The sequence below is a fragment of the Hyla sarda genome, chromosome 4 (assembly GCF_029499605.1).
Source record: "Hyla sarda isolate aHylSar1 chromosome 4, aHylSar1.hap1, whole genome shotgun sequence".
NCBI classification, from domain to species: Eukaryota; Metazoa; Chordata; class Amphibia; order Anura; family Hylidae; genus Hyla; species Hyla sarda.
The window spans coordinates 122,306,328-122,323,639 of record NC_079192.1 but is presented as its reverse complement, the minus strand read 5'-3'; the positions used below and the strand labels follow the sequence as shown (position 1 = coordinate 122,323,639).

The 17,312-nt window shown below is 43.5% G+C and overlaps 1 protein-coding gene across 4 annotated transcripts in view; it reads right to left on the bottom strand.

The window, feature by feature from the left end:
• CEMIP (cell migration inducing hyaluronidase 1) overlaps positions 1–17,312 on the bottom strand; it is a 130,609-nt gene that overhangs the window by 37,093 nt on the left and 76,204 nt on the right. For all 4 annotated transcript variants that reach the window (XM_056571973.1, XM_056571970.1, XM_056571972.1 and 1 more), the window contains exons 10-11: positions 15,451–15,592; positions 14,341–14,532 (exon numbers count right to left, since the gene is read on the bottom strand). In XM_056571973.1, the coding sequence (XP_056427948.1) occupies positions 14,341–14,532; positions 15,451–15,592 (334 nt within the window). The remainder of the gene's footprint in view (positions 1–14,340; positions 14,533–15,450; positions 15,593–17,312) is intronic.

Here is a 17,312-nt window from a genome sequence, read left to right as displayed (position 1 = left end):
CGTTTGGCATTTGCCAGAGAACACCAAGATTGGAAAATTCGCTACAGGCACTCTGTGCTTTTCACAGATGAAAGCAGATTGTGGAGAGTGTGGAGACACCGTGGAGAACGGTCTGCTGCCTGCAACATCCACCAGCATGACCGGTTTGATGGTGGGTCAGTAATGGTGTGGGGTGGCCTTTCTTTGGGGGGGGGCGCACAGCCCTCCATGTGCTTGCCAGAGGTAGCCTGGCTGCTATTAAGTACCAAGATGAGATCCTAAGACCCCTTGTAAGACAATATGCTGGTGCGGTTGGCCCTGGGTTCCTCCTAATGCCAGACAATGCTAGACCTCATGTGGCTGGAGTGTGTCAGCAGTTCATGCAAGAGGAAGGCATTGTTGCTATGGACTGGCTCGCCCGTTCCCCAGACCTGAATCCGATTGAGCACATCTGGGACATCATGTCTCGCTCCATCCACCAACGCCACAGTGCACCACAGATTGTCCAGGAGTTGGCGGATGCTTTAGTCCAGGTCTGGGAGGACATCCCTCAGGAGACCATCCGCCACCTCATCAGGAGCATGCCCAGGCGTTGTAGGGAGGTTATACAGGCACGTGGAGGCCACACACACTACTGAGCCTCTAACTCTTCCCCTAGACCAAAGGATAGGGGATAAGATGTCTGATCGCAGGGGGTCCAGCCGCTGGGGACCCCTGCAATATAGCATGCAGCACTGGGTCGCGACCATGGGAACGGAAGTCCGTGACATCATGACTCCCCCCCATGTGACGTCACGCCCCGTCCCCTCAATGCAAGTCTATGGGAGGGGGCGTCACGCCCCCTCCCATAGACTTGCATTGAGGGGACGGGGCATGACGTCACTCGGGGGGCGGAGTCATGACGTCATTTAAGCGGAATCTGCAAACAGAGCTCTAAACACTGATGTGAACCAAGCCTCTTTCTAGATAACCCCTTTTAACTCTTACCTGACACATAAAAAGGTGGGTGTTTCCTTTAAAAATGATGTCACTTTCTAAAGCTAAAATTCAATTTTTTGGGCTAACATGACTTGTATTAATCAAAGGTGGCATTAATATAATAATTATTTATCGAATAATGACTACAACTGTAACCAGATACCAAATATAATTGAATTTAGCTTAAACAAGTTCGCTAAATGTCATGTTTTTTTCTCCCCTACTGGTTCCCTATGGACTACACTAAACAACATAAAGGCCATATACCAGATGTTTAAATCCAGCTTAATCTCTATACACTGCTCTTATTTCAGCATGGTATTTCATAGCCATTTGTTTGCAATCTTCCTACATGAAAAAGTACAGAAAAGTACAACAAACACAACATCTGTCTTGCTGGGATTATACGGCAGGTTCTGTTTGTCATTGAAAACATTTTTTAAAAAGTCTTGGAGGATTATTGCTAAAGATAGAACATGCATAGATCATTATGAGGCCCTGACATAACGCAGTTTGGCGGCTTACAACTCTTTGTTACAACCTGTCTCAACAGCACGAACTGTAGGGATCGGTAAACTAGCTGCAATGGCCAACGACACTGTTTTCAGCTTTGAAACTGAATAAGGACTTTGCAGTTCACAAGCTTGTTCATTATGTATAGCAGTGGTCTTCAAACTGTGGCCCTCCAGATGTTGCAAAACTACAATTCCCAGTATGCCCGGACAGCCGTTGGCTGTCCGGGCATGCTGGGAGTTGTAGTTTAAAAACAGCTGGAGGGCCACAGTTTGAAGACCGCTGATGTATAGTAATTACTATGGAAAGATTTAATGCTATATATACTTTTGCAAGCAATATTTTTAGCTAGAATGTACCTAAAATAAAAAAAACTTATTAAACTCTGCAAATAGCATAGATAAAAAAAATACCCATGTCATAGCTTTCCAGTTTTTATTGGTGACCTTATAAACTGCATCAATATATCCGGGGGATGCAAAAATATCTTCCATTATCTATTTGTACCAAAGACTGTAACAATACAGTTAAAGGGGTTATCCAGGCAAAAACTTTTTTTTATATATATCAACTGGCTCCAGAAAGTTAAACAGATTTGTAAATTACTTCTATTAAAAAATCATAATCCTTTCAGTACTTATGAGCTTCTGAAGTTAAGGTTGTTCTTTTCTGTCTAAGTGCTCTCTGATGACACCTGTCTCGGGAAACGCCCAGTTTAGAAGAGGTTTGCTATGGGGATTTGCTTCTAAACTGGGCGTTTCCCGAGACAGGTGTCATCAGAGAGGACTTAGACAGAAAAGAACAACCTTAACTTCAGAAGCTCATAAGTACTGAAAGGATTAAGATTTTTTAATAGAAGTAATTTACAAATCTGTTTAACTTTCTGGAGCCAGTTGATATATATATATATATAAAAAAGGTTTTGCCTGGATAACCCCTTTAAGGCATTCTCTACACTTAGAAGAAAAGAAGTTTCTACACCAGCAAAGAAGGAGAGTCTTTACTGTAAGAGCAGTGAGACTATCGAACTGTCTGCCAGAGGAAGAGGTCATAGTGAACGCAATAAAAGAGTTTAAAAGAGGCCTGGACGCATTTATAAAGGGTAATGAAATGACAGGTTATAGTCACTTCATGTGTTCAACATACATTTCGAGTGAGCAGTCTGTGTGCACCATGTACCTGATATACTAGGGACAACTTTGTTTGGCATGCGTCAATTGGGTGAGCAGCTTGTGGGACATGTGTAAAATCTCTGGCAAAAAAAGAGGAGGGGGGGATGACACTTCTTGCACAAGGGCCCAGCGTCCACCCCTATTGCTAAAAGCATTGGTCCAGAATTACAAGTGCCTATGGAATTAACCAATGTGTAGACAGATTCAATTTACTCACATTGAGACCTACTGATCCCTGTTGTGAGTTTAATGGGTACATCTTGATCTGGTGTTTGGCCACCACTGATCTAAACCATTATCTAATATATGCTCTCTTATGCCTACAACCATATTTACTCTGCCAAGCAACTAACCTGTTATTTTCTTGCTTGCAGATTTGACATATTTGTAACATAGTGTGATATAAAACATTGCAAATGTTACTGTAGATCCCTTGGTAGACTATACAACACAGATACTCTTAGGCTAAATTCACACTTGTGTCGATGCTCCGTTCGGGAGCTTCGTGAGAGAATCTGTTCATGCCAGAAAAAGCTGGTCCATTGCATAAGGGAGATCAACCATTGTTCCTTGGTTTGCAGGATTTGAGCAGAGAAAAAAACTGATCTGCAGTATTTTTTCTCTGCTCAATAGAACAGAGCTCCACTGCTCATATGAATGAGATCTAGACTTGCATACTTTTCTGGACTGCTGTGGATGACAATATATTTTGTACAAGCACCAATCTTAGAGATGGTAGTAACGACTTGGTTTGAAAAGTATAAATCTCTAAAAGCGTGTGCTCTTATTTCATGGCGTATATGGAATTCTTAAGAAATGATGAGATCTGCCTTAGGAAAAAAGATGTCATGTGCAAATGAAACAAGGGAGCACTGAACTGTCTTGACATGTAGTCCCCATAAGCAAGAGATCACGCTTATCAGATTAAAGCGGACAGTAGAGCATGGTCTGTATATGTGCCATAAATCAGACAAAATGAGCGTCAAATGGGAAAACACAGATGTTTAGAAAGCAGCAGGAACAGCTTTAGAACTGATCCACAGCATAGTGAAATACAAGCTGCTCTTATACTGAAAAGCCTCTTTGTAGCTGTCACATATGTATAAATTTCCATCCCTTTAGAGAACGTAAAGGAAAGCCAGACCTAATGTATAAACATATTACTCTTTCATTAAACCTGACCTGTCACTGTGGATTAGCGGTGTCTGACATGAAAGTAAACTACCTATAGATCACTCTAGTATTTTGTTTTGGATTTTTTTAGCATTAGATAAATCACTATTTAATCTGTAATTTCCTCTAGCACGTTTCACTTCTTCCCCAGACTGTAAAACGTGGCAAAACACATTGACTCTGGCCAAAGTTTTATTACACTTTTTTGTTCCTTGTTAAGTGCTTAGTAAGGGGCAGGCTATGTGAGTTGCCGGCTGCATGTGGCAGAAATGTGGTAGCTAATGGCTGCATGATTTGGTTGTCAAAATTGTTTGCCCATTTCTGCTTGTGTAACTTACCCTAATACCGCTGACTGGTAACGTGAATAACATCACTTACGTTGTGATAAGGGCTAGTGTCAAGGGGAGGGATATATTAGGAAGAATTTAAAATGTTCTTATAGCAGACATACAAGTAAAAAATGAGGCAAATGTAAGGATCTTAGCGAATATGACAATTTAAGGCTAGGTTCACACTATGGAATTTCCACTTGCAATTCCGCTTTGAAATTGCAGGCAGAAATTCCGCTTACTAAAATGTACTGTATAGTGAATTCAGACTTCGGAATTTGTGAATCGGAATTTGTGAACGGAAAATCTGCTTGAAAATCTCCACCTGACGAATGGCATTGCTCATTCTTCATCAGAAATACTCGCGGAACAAATTGCAGTCTATTGGAGACTGCAGTGTCCGCGTGTTCCTAGTGCCGACTGATTCAGTCGGCGCTGGCCGCACTCGGAATCTCCGGGCGGAACTTTTCTGCCCAAAGATTCCGTAGTGTGAACCTAGCCTAAGGGTCTATTCACATGGCAGAATTTCCGTTTGCGGAATTCCGCCTCAAATTAAAGCCCATAGACTTCTTTTTAGATTCCGCACTCCCATTCACACTTCTGAATTTCTGCTTAGGCTTTAATTTGAGGCAGAATTCCGCAAACGCATGTGAATAGACCCTTAGGATCCTGGCGATTATGACAAGCGCCAAATTGCAATAGATATACAAAATGGTCAAGGCATCTCGAATAAACTGTCAACAAAATTATACTTGCCCAATGCTTATCGGTGCATGTAAAGGGGTGCAAAGGTTAGCTTGTCTGGTCCAATACCCCATTGTAGCACAAATTGCTAAAAAAAGTTAATGTTGGCTATGATTAAAAACAAAAACAAAAAGATCAGCTTGCTGCACATGGAGCTGTGTGGCCGCAGACCTGAGAAACCTTGGCGTTGGTGTGTGGGCTCAGGTATGTCCTTCATATAAGGATACACTGGCTAATGTCTCAATTTTAACATCAGTGTTGAGGGTTAGCTAATGTCACTGTTACATCTACCACAGTAGTGCACCTATCCCTGTATGTTATTATTCTAATTGCTACACATCCGCACCGTTTATCTGGTGTAGGATGTTAATGTGGCACTTGTAGTCTGTTGCAGGCATCCTCCATTGTATGCATTTTTATGCTAGGGATCACCCTTAGCAACAGACCACAAGGGAAGGATCTGCTCCCCCAGTATATATGCACAACCGCATGTGGGGTTGAGCATCTCCTACCTGCCAGTTGAGACCATCTCTCTTTTTCATAATTTTGGCCGCAGACCAGCTAGAGTGCCCATGCTGACCTTGCTGAAAGCACCTATAATGGGTATGCACGCATCTGTACAGGACATGGAGCAATAGAGGAAGGCGACCTGGTCTGATGATTCACATTTTCTTTTACATCATGGTGCATGTGCATCACTTACATGGGGAAGAGATGGCACCAGGATGCACTAGAAGAAGAAGACAAGCTGGTTGAGGTCGTGTGATGCTCTGAGCAAAGTTCTGTTGAGAAACTTTGGGTCTTGGTATACACGGTTGTTACTTTGACATATTTCACCTATCTAAACATTGCAAACCAAGTATACCATGCAAAGGTTTAAAGAACATGGCAAAGACCTCAAGTTGTTGACTGGGTCTCCAAATTCCCCAAATCTTGATCTGACTGAGCATCTGTGGGATGTTGTGGAAAAACAAGTCAGATGCCTGGTGGCCCCACGGCGCTACAAACCGGACTTAGAGGATCTGCTGCTAACATCTTGGTGCCAGATTACTACATGACATCTCCAAAGGTTTTGTTGAATCCATGTTTTCACAGGTAAAAGCTATTTGGAAGCATGAGGGAGACGTACACAATATTACGCAGGTGGTTTACAATATTATGCATATATAGCCTAGTTAAAATAATTTGTTGGTTTTCACAAAATGATGCTATATATAGAATGTAAAGACTGTGCTCCCTGACCTCTTATTCGCTGAATGTTTATGCCCCTCTGGCTGAACTGTGTCTTTCGCTGCACTTCTTGCTTTTTATCCCCTCTCTGTTACACTTTCCTGACCGCCTTTATTTTCTTTGAAAAATGTCCAACCTTTCCCTTGGCAAAGCAATCCAAGTCACATCGGGTGGATACAATTATCCTGATACAACTTTCCACTAGACCAATACCCCCTGCAGTCTAGATACCGAAGATAAAGAGTGGAACATTCCTCTCAGCTTACTACGTCACCTTAATCAGGTCTCCCCCATCTCTCTACAGGAAATGATCACAAATGCAAGGAGGGTTCTCAAAATGGTGAAAAATGATATTATATTATATGTGCTTGCAACAATAACCTACCATGGAGCTGTGTGACAGGGAAAGCCTGACTGATCTTACCAATGCATGGAAACCATTGAGATGCTTAGCACATGGAGCAATAAAAGATAAGAAGGGGTCAAATAGCATTTACCTCTATTTTAAAGGGACCAGGCACCAATACTTCATATAACTCTATTAGGGTTAAAATACTGTATCGTACCTTATTAGAAGTCACTTTGCATATGCTTTTTAGTTTAGTTTTCTGCTTGTTTGTCAATTTTATCTTCTTGTCATAACATAAATATAATATAATGCATGCATGTTTTTGCTGGATGAAGCTTTTAATGTACAGTCTGGAAAATCAGGCTATGGTTTCAAACGTCTTACAACAGTACATTTAACCTAGTCTAAAAATGTATGCACATGTATATGAACAATGGGGGAGATTTATCAAAACCCGTCAAGAGGAAATGTTGACCAGTTGCCCATAGCAACCAATCAGATCGCTTCTATTTTTCACAGGCCTTTTCAAAAATGAAAGAAGCGATCTGATTGGTTGCTGTGGGGAACTGGTCAACTTTTCCTCTAAACAGGTTCTGATAAATCTCCCCCAATATGGGTAGGAGTGGCTCCAGGCCTTCTGATGGCAAAGTCGCAGATTCATGTTTGTATCTCTGCAATTATAATGGTTCTGAGGGTTAATGTGTCTCCCAGCTGACATAGGAAGTCTTATAGGCCAATGGAGCAAGGTAAGAGTAAAGCAGTCAATCAGGCACTGCTGTGCTTTGAGTAACATAAGCCAGTTGGTTTTTCTGCTATTCTGGAATACTGCTTAATATCCTATTCGGGGTGCTAACTTTTATAGGTAAGTAAATACAATCCCATACAGTGGCAAACGAGAATATAAAGTTGCACTCACCCAATATGTAGTGGATATAAATGAAGAGTATTTATTTCGGAATGCAGCATACAAGGAAACACAGGTTCCACATGTGGGGAGTGAGAGCAGCCGCTCTCTGGACGCAGGGGCACACCAATGAATGGCAACTAGTTTTGCGTTGTCATAGGACGCTTCTTCCGGCCAAAGTGTACGCTTTCCCTAAGTTGTAGTTAGGCTTATGTACACAATTAGTGTGGGAAAATAATAGTGTACAAAAAGAAAAAAATAACAAAGTGCAAAGAAACATATGGAAAGGCCTGCGCAGCTGGCCTGTAATTGTGGGAGGAGCGGGATGACTATAAAACCCACGGCTCTCCCCCCTTCAATGACGCCGTGGGTTCTTCGCTTGAGGGTTGTCACGTGATGTTGGCAGGAGGTGGAGTCACGTTCCCACCGGTCAGCTGACTGCACGAGTCAGCTGACAGGAAGGTCGCTTCAGCCGGCATGGTGGTGGTAAGTGGCCGTGGCTGACCGGGGGTAACGCTGGCGGTTCCCGGACTCCGGAGGTGAGCTGGAGCTCAGGGAAACCCTTGGTCAGCCCGGCCCCAGGTTATCGTATTACATATCGGCATTCGGCATTCGCCGGTAGCATTTTTACGGGTTTCGGCTGTATATGATTACTTACGGCTTGCTGCGCATGTATATGGTTACTTTGTCATGCGAACAGCCTCCTGCACGAGCATATCATTACCGCACTAGGTGAACGGCTTGCTGCGCATGTATGTGTTTTCTTATTGCTTGCTTTATTATGTGTTGATTAATTTGTTATGTGAACAGTCTCCTGCACGTGCATATCATTACCGCACTATGTGAACGGCTTGCTGCACATGTATACGATTACTTTGTTATGTGAACAGTCTCCTGCACGTGCATATCATTACCGCACTATGTGAACAGCCTCCTGCACGTGCATATCATTACCGCACTATGTGAACAGTCTCCTGCACGTGCATATCATTACCGCACTATGTGAACGGCTTGCTGCGCATGTATACGATTACTTTGTTATGTGAACAGCCTCCTGCACGTGCATATCATTGCCGCGCCATGTGAACGGCTTGCTGCGCATGTATATGATTACTGCATTGTGTGAACAGTCTCCTGCACATGCATATCATTACCGCATTATGTGTTAGGCCTCTTGCACATGTATTTGATTGCTGCATTGTGTGAACAGTCTCCTGCACATGCATATCATTACCGCACTATGTGATAGGCTTCTTGCTCATGCATATCATTACTGCACTATGTGTTAGGCTTCTTGCACATGTATATCATTACCGCACTACGTGATAGGCTTCTTGCACATGTATATCATTACCGCACTATGTGTTAGGCTTCTTGCACATGTATATGATTACCGCACTATGTGTTAGGCTTCTTGCACATGTATATCATTACCGCACTATGTGAACAGTCTCCTACTTTTTTTTATCATTTCCGCACCACGTGAACAGCCGCTCTATGTGAACAGTCTCCTGCACATGTATATCATTACCGCTCTATGTGAACAGCCTCCTGCACATATATATCATTATCACATTTTGTAGTTCTGTGCTGCGGGGAGGATCTATATGTGTCTCCGGTATACTGAGACTCGCACACCTTTACACTCAATCGGACTCACCGCTCCGCCCCACCCTGTGGGCTTATGCTTCACCCCCACAGCTGCCAATCTGGTCAGTCTAAGGCATGCTACACCAACAGCTGCGCTCACTTTCAACCTTTGTCTCTTAACTAACTTCCTCACAGTTTTCTTTTCATTTATTTTATATTTCTGTGTTTCCGGGCGGTGTGCCTCCAGCTGTTGTGGAGCTACGATTCTCACTTATAGGAATCATGCCGTAGGGTTCATGCTGTACACATCCTGGTACCCATACACGTTGGTAGGATTCATGCCGGTAACATTTATACGCCACACACGCTTATAGGGTTCATTCGTTCTCTACGCGCTTGTAGTTTTATACCGTACACACGCTTTTAGGGTCATACTGTACACCCCCTTTGTAAGGTTTATACTGCACACACGCTTGTAAGATTCATACAGTACACACTTGTAGTGTTTATGCCGGTTACTTGCCTACAGGTTTCATACTGTGCACTCGCTTGTAGGATTATATTGTACATTCACCCTTAGGGTTCATGCTGTACGCTTGCTTGTAGCATTCATACTGCACTCACACTTGCGCATATTTGGGGGGTGCATGCTTGTAGCATTTACTCTATACACACGCTTGTACATACTTGTAGCATTATGCTGCGTACACACTTATAAGATTCATGCTGTACACAGTACACACTGTACACACGCTTGTTGGATTCTTACTTTACACGCGTTAGGATTATGCAGTACATTCGCGGTAGCTTTTATACGGTACACTCGCTTGCATAATTCATAAAGTTCATGCGGTGCATACCAATGTAGCATCCATACTGTACACTTGCTCGTAGGTTTACGTGGTATACACGCTTGTACTCGCTTGCAGGGTTCATACTACACACACTCTTGTAGGAGTCATGTTGTACACACTCATAGGATTCATACTTTGTACACGCTCATACGAGTCACACTGTACGCACGTTTATAGTATTACATGGCCCACGCTCGTAGGATTACTACTGAGTATGCACTCATAAGGTTTGTGCTGCACACCCGCTCGCAGGACCTGTATCACGCGTGTTTGTAGGGTCATATTACTCGGGTGCACGCGGGAATCAGGCTGCGTGTGCACTCGTGGCATGTGTTCTGTACATGCACTTGCGCTATTTGTGAAGTTCGTACGCCCGCAGTTTTGTGCAGCGCACATGCTCATACAGCACACGGGGTGTGGCCCTGTACGCAGGTATGTGGTTATAATAGTTACTACTTGCCGGCATATTCTCTGCCATCAGGTCGTGGTTAGCTTCAGGCATTCACTGGTGGTCTATACGCGTATATGGTTGGCCCGAGTATAGGTTCATCAAGTTGGTGGTATAGCCATGCTTAGCGGTTCACGACAGTTTCACACGTAGTCGTTCTGCACGCATCTTTATATAGGCAGGGTGATACATAGCAGTTGTCGCTGCTGACACATATTCAGAACGACTATTACACGACGCACAGGCGGGGCTGACCCAGTAAACCTTGCAGACGGGGTATGTCTCATTATCGTTGGTACTGACATGCCTTCTGAACGACACTGACACTACGCATAGGTGGTATTTACCTGTTAAGCCTGTCATGTTACAGAAAGGGTACGTCACATAATGGTTATGACTGACACGCCACACATAGGTGATGTATACCCATCATGCCTGCCACGCCTGCAGGGAGTACGTTGCACGGTTGTCACTGACACGCCTTCAGAACAGCAATAACGCCACACATAGGTGATAAGATTTGTTTTATTATCCAAGTAATCACCTCATGAACCTGACACGTCTTCAGGTTGTGTTTACTTGTGTCGTCGGTGCACCTCTTTTACGATATAGTCACGTTCTCAAAAAACGGAATTCACCATGTTTTGGGTTGTAATGGTACTCGTATGAACTTTCGCACTTACCACTGGGCACACACTTATCTAGACTCAGTTACGCATATAATTCTCGTCCGACACGTCTTCGGATATTTTCCCTCTCTTCTGGTTTAAAGAGTTTTTTAGTGTTGTCCAAGTAATCACCTCATGAACCTGACACGCTTTCAGGTCGTGATTGCTTGCGTTGTCGATGCGCTCCTTTCTCTGTGTAGTTATGTCCCAAAAAATGTACTTCATGGTGTTCTAGGTTGATATGGTACTCGTATAACGTTTCGCATTTGTCACCGGGCGCATACTCGTTTAGACCCGGTTACGCATACGATTCTCGTCCGACACGTCTTCGGATACTTTCCCTATGTTCTGGTTTAAAGTGTCGTACATTGTTCTCCAAGTAATCACCTCATGAACTTGACACGCTTTCAGGTTGTGATTGCTTGCGTTGTCGATGCGCTCCTTTCTATGTGTAGTCATGTCCCAAAAATGTACTTCATGGTGTTCTAGGTTGATATGATACTCGTATAACGTTTCGCACTTGTCACCGGGCGCATACTCGTCTAGGCCCGGTTATGCATACGATTCTCGTCCAACACGTCTTCGGATACTTTCCCTCTGTCCTGGTTTAAAGAGTTGATTATTGTTGTCCAAGTAATCACCTCATGAACCTGACACGTTTTCAGGTTGTGATTGCTTGCGTTGTCGGTGCATTCCTTTCTCTGTGTAGTCTCGTTCCTAAAGATGCTCTTCAGGGTGTTCTAGGTTGTTAAGGTACTTGTATAACGTTTCGCACTTGTCATCGGGCACATACTTGTCTAGGTCCAGTCACGTATACAATTCTCATCCGTCACGTCTTCGGATACTCTCTCTCTGTCCTGGTGTTAGACGGTCAGCTATGTTATAGATAAATAAGCTTGGCTAGACGGTTAGTTTGGCTGTCCCTACTACATACATTTACTTTCACATGTGCTCACGTTGAAGGAGTCCAGAATATTGCAGCAGATGCCTTGTCCGCAAATACGCGAAAAATTTATGGTACGGCGTGGAACTCGTTTTCCAAATCCAGATCCAAGCACGCCGAGGGCGACAAGATTTCAGTTCCCTTCCTATTAGCATATGTCGGGTTTTGCCATACCACACTGCATTTATCCCACAATACTATTAAGAGTTATCTAGCCGGTATCCAACACCATTTATCCTTGACCAATACCCGTAGTTACTCTATACTCTCTTCTCGCTTGGTGAAGTCCGCTCTGAAGGGCATCCTTGAGAAGGAAGTCCCTCGCAGCCCAGTCAGACAACCAATCACAGGCAACATGTTCAGGCAGTTGTCCGACTTGTTAGACTCCACACCATTGGGTATCCGTGATAGCCTCACATTAAAAGCGGCCATGAACCTTGCCTGTTATGGGTTTCTCAGACCGGGTGAGTGTACTACTCGGACCATTAACGCGCCCTTTCCTAAGGTCAGTCAGCTGTCACATGTCTCTGATCATTTCCAGCTGTCCCTCAGTCAGACCAAGACCTCGTCTCCGGGTCAAACTGTGATTGTCCGGTTTTCCCCACCGTGCACAAAGGGTGTCCTGCCACAGTCCTCCGTAAATTGTTGAATGCCTGTGTTAACCTATCAGCTGACGACCCTTTACTCCATCTCAGGTCCAACCCGCTAACTACTTCTCAATTCATCAAACATTTACGCATTTCGGTCAGGTCGCTGGGAGGAGTCCCGACTTCATTATCCGGTCACTCCTTCCGTATTGGCGCAGCTACAGCCAATTCTAAGCACGGGGTCCCAGCCCACGTAATCATGAAATTAGGATGTTGGAAATGCGGATGCTACATGCAGTATTTCCCTAACCCTCGCAAAGAAATGGCTAGCGCATTCCAGTCTCTTGTGTTGTAATCTGCAATAAACAAATGTTTGTTTAAATCCAGGTTTTGCCCTCTTTTCCAGGCATATTCTTTACGCCGCAGTTATGGCACACTTCAAACTGCTTAGTTGAGGTTGATAGATTATTGGTTACAGTTGGTTGTTAGGTTAGTACTAGGGTTGTACGCATTTCAGTCATGTAGCAACGACCACAAATGGAAAGGCCTGCGCAGCTGGCCTGTAATTGTGGGAGGAGCGGGATGACTATAAAACCCACGGCTCTCCCCCCTTCAATGACGCCGTGGGTTCTTCGCTCCCACCCGCCCCCCCTTCTTTTCATTCCATCACACTTACCACAGGGTATGCCCTCTTTTCCAGGCATATTCTTTACGCCGCAGTTATGGCACACTTCAGACTGCTTAGTTGAGGTTGATAGATTATTGGTTACAGTTGGTTGTTAGGTTAGTACTAGGGTTGTACGCATTTCAGTCATATAGCAACGACCACAAATGTGAATTAAAACCACTTAGAAAATACAATGATTGACAAGAAAGATGAAAAATCGTTCCTTTCATTAAATTCTAAAGGACCGGTTGCGTCAAGCTTAATTATCCATGAAGAAGATAACAATGTTGGTCCTCACCTACAGAGACGTTGTCTGTTCGAGGCCAGCAAAGTTCATACCCACAGAATTACTTCCATGAAATTTTATTTCTCATATGGCGGAATGCCATGGAGGTAATCCTGTGGGTTTGAACTTTGCTGGCCTCGAACAGGTGGTCTCTGTAGGTGAGGATCGACATAATTATCTGCTTCAAAGAGAAGCCCTATGGATAATTTAGCCTGACGCAAACGGTCCTATAGAATTGAATGAAAGAAACGATTTTTCATCTTTCTTGTGAATCATTGTATTTTCTTTCTAAGTGGCTTTAATTCACATAGTTGCTATTCATTGGTGTGCCCCAGCATCCAGAGAGTGGCTGCTCTCATGCCCGGCATGTGGAACCTGTGTTTGCTTGTATGCTGCATTCCGAAATAAAGACTCTTTATTTGGATCCACTACATATTGGGTGGGTGCAACATTATATTCTTTTTTGCCACTGTATGAGTGTTATAGGCCAAGCAATGCTCCATGGGAAAAAAATATGCAAAGTAGTTCTCCTCCAAAAGCTGTCTGTCTAGTGCCACCTACAGGACACTACCTCTAATAGATGGTTTAGAGAGTCAGAGCCTTTCCTTCTCAAGCAGAGCTACATTGCATGCTATTTTTGTGGTTTGCAGAGACTTTACACTGCTCTATGCTCTGAGAATTATAGGAAATATAGACCTCACTATATTCTAGGAAGGTTGTGGTGATAGTGGTGGTTGTGGTGAGGTGTAGGGGAGAGGAAACATGTCTTTCTTACATCTGCTTTAGAATTATGGAATGCAGAATGAATTATATATAGGACACATAAATACTCTTTACCGATTACTAAAAGCCATATTTCCCATTCATACCTAGGAGCATCTATCTATAAATTTATTAATATTATTGAAAAAAATATAAATTTTTACCTTCCACTTTGACTTGATTGGGGGCACAAGCTCTGCAGGGGAGAACTTTAAACTCTTCAGCCTGGTACATGCTATAGTCTGTACTGGTCACCACAATGATATCACCAGCCCTCCACGACTGGGCATTGTCAGCTAGATGCAGGATGGTGCTGTTCACATTGGTATCAACAGTCACTGTTAGTCTGGGTTTCACTGTAAAACATAGAATAAATAACCTTTTTACTGTTAACAGAAGACATATTTTCTTATACTTGGACTAATACACTAGAGAATTGGAATAATCAGAATGGGGTCAAGGGAACCTATTTCACTCTGATTGACACAACCCTATTTTATAGAAAACAATAATAATAAATAAATAAAAAATAATAATGTCATTTTGTTCAGCTTTGGAAAGGATAACTCTTAAAGGGGTTATCCGGGCAAAGTCTCGGACAGCTATTTGTTTCTGGGACTGGAGATGTGACGTAATGCCACGCCCCCTCCACTCATGTATATGGGAGGGGACTGGAGATGGGACGTAATGCCATGCCCCCTTGTGACGTCACGCCACCCCCCTCCATTCACGTCTATGGGAGGGGACTGGAGATGTGACTTAACGCCATGCTCCCTTGTGACGTAACGCCACGCCCCCTCCATTCATGTCTATGGGAGGGGACTGGACATGTGACGTAACGCCATGCTCCCTTGTGACGTCACGCCATGCCCCCTCCATTCATGTCTATGGGAGGGGAATGGAGATGTGACTTAACGCCATGCTCTCTTGTGACGTAACGCCACGCCCCCTCCATTCATGTCTATGGGAGGGGCCGTCACAAGCCTCTGGTGCTGCACCCAATGCCGGGTGCAGCAGGGAGATTGTAGGGGTCCTCAGCGGCGGGACTCCAGCAATCAGAAATCTTATCCCTATGTTTTGGATAGGGCATAAGATGTCTAGGGGCGGAGAACCCCTTTAAAGGTCTTGGTGTGGAAAGAGCAATGTCTCTGGTGGCTGAAAGGAAACACTACTTTCTTGGAGTCATGTACAATAAAATGTGGTAAATTTTAATGCCAATCACATGTCTTCATACTGTGAACATAGGAAAGATTTTGAGTTTTGAGTATAACTACCTGGCTTTCCACAAAGAAAGCGGACTTTGTAGTTTGGGCACTGTGCATGAACCTGGTTGTTCTGGCGGCATTGAAACCTATAATCGTGGCCTCCTTTGTAGATGACTTGTGCTGGTATACTGACCCCATCAATGGTAGTGACCTGTATGTGAAAGAATGCAGGTTACAGATGGCAACAATATCACATGTTCTAAGTATACAATGTTGACAAAACTGGATAGAGGCCACAAAATGTGAGCACATGAGTCTCTCATACTATATGATATAGGTTAGCATAGCATAGGCATTTTAACTGGTGTCAAAGACAGGGGCTAGACAATACGAGGGGCAGGGGTTTGTATTGGAAGCTGCAGTCCTATGTGTATTTGTTGCAAGGACAAACCAGTGTTCCCTGATACCAGATTTGCAGACATGACCTTACAAATATGCAAACAGTACAAGAACATAAAATGTCCATTCCATAGTTCACCACTAGGTGTGCACTGGTGAAGTAGTTATTCAAACAAAACACCTTGGTTAATGCGTTCCAATATTTTTGAAAAACCCCACAATGAATTTGCTGAGGTTTTCATAGACTCATAATGTGGCCTTTGTCTGATAAAAAAATGTATGTTATAAGCTGGTATTTTGCTCCCCTGATGTTAAATGAAACAATCTAACAAATCCTCTCACTGTGGGGTTGTTTGATGACATTCCACCTAATCCCCTGCCTAGTGAGAAGTGAATGTAGACGCTTCTGCTCCCTCGGCAGTGCTGTCTACATTGCTGGCCTCATTATACCTTTGGTAGCAAACCCAGACATTGAAAATGAGCTTAAGATGCTGCCTGTGATCACAGAAAGGGTTGTAATTGTATACGCAGCATGCGGTTGTATTTATGGTCAGTAATGAGAAGCTGGCGGTCTTGGGTGTCAAACCTGTTGTTTTGTTAACTACAGAGGCAGGCAGCAAAACCAAACCTATGGCAAGGAATATTATTTTAATTGAAAGCAATTTACAAATATATATTATCATTATTTTTATTTTGTGCATTTGGCTTAAATTTGATGTTTGTAATTCATATAATCTAGTTTTTTTTTTTTTTTTTACATAGAAATATATTTTATAGAAAAAATATAGAAACATTTTTATTAAGAAAATATAGTAATTATTATGCACTTTAAGAGAAGTGGGCAGTGGCCGCTGGTTGTAGCTGACTTCAAGGCCCTGAGGAGTGGAGCAGGAGGACAGCAGAGGAGAAGCATGGGCATTGGGCTGCTGTGAAGGTAAGTACTTTGTCAGCTTTGCTGCTCAACTGCTCCTCTGGACCGGTTACCTTCTGCTATGGGGGCTTTGTTGGGGCGTACAACTATATGGAGGCAGCATGGGCACACAAAGGGGGCCTACTACTGTATGGGGCAGAATGGAGACTGTCTACTACTATATGGAAGCAGTCGGTGGGCTTACAACTAAAAGGGGGCACAGAGGGGGCCTACTTCAGAAAGGAGGCAACCTACTGCTATATGGGAGCTGTATGGGCACCTCCAACTATATGAGGACACAGAGGGAGCCTAACTATTATATGGGGACACAAAGCAGACACTATTACTGTGTGGGGTAATACACACGGGGAATTTGTTAAGAGATGGGCATTGTGCTGGAAAAAGAAGCCTAAAATGTTTGAGAAGAAAGTGAAAAGTGAATGACTCTGATCAGAGAAGACATCACTTGTAAATCATAGTTGCTACTATGGGAGGTTTAGTATTTTTGGAAATGGGCTGCCAAGTGCTAGTCAGGCAAAAAAGATCAATGCTTCTTTAACAATCCTATTACATTGCTCTGTTTTTTAGGCAGGCAGTTGTGCACAAATGATCGGTGGGTCAC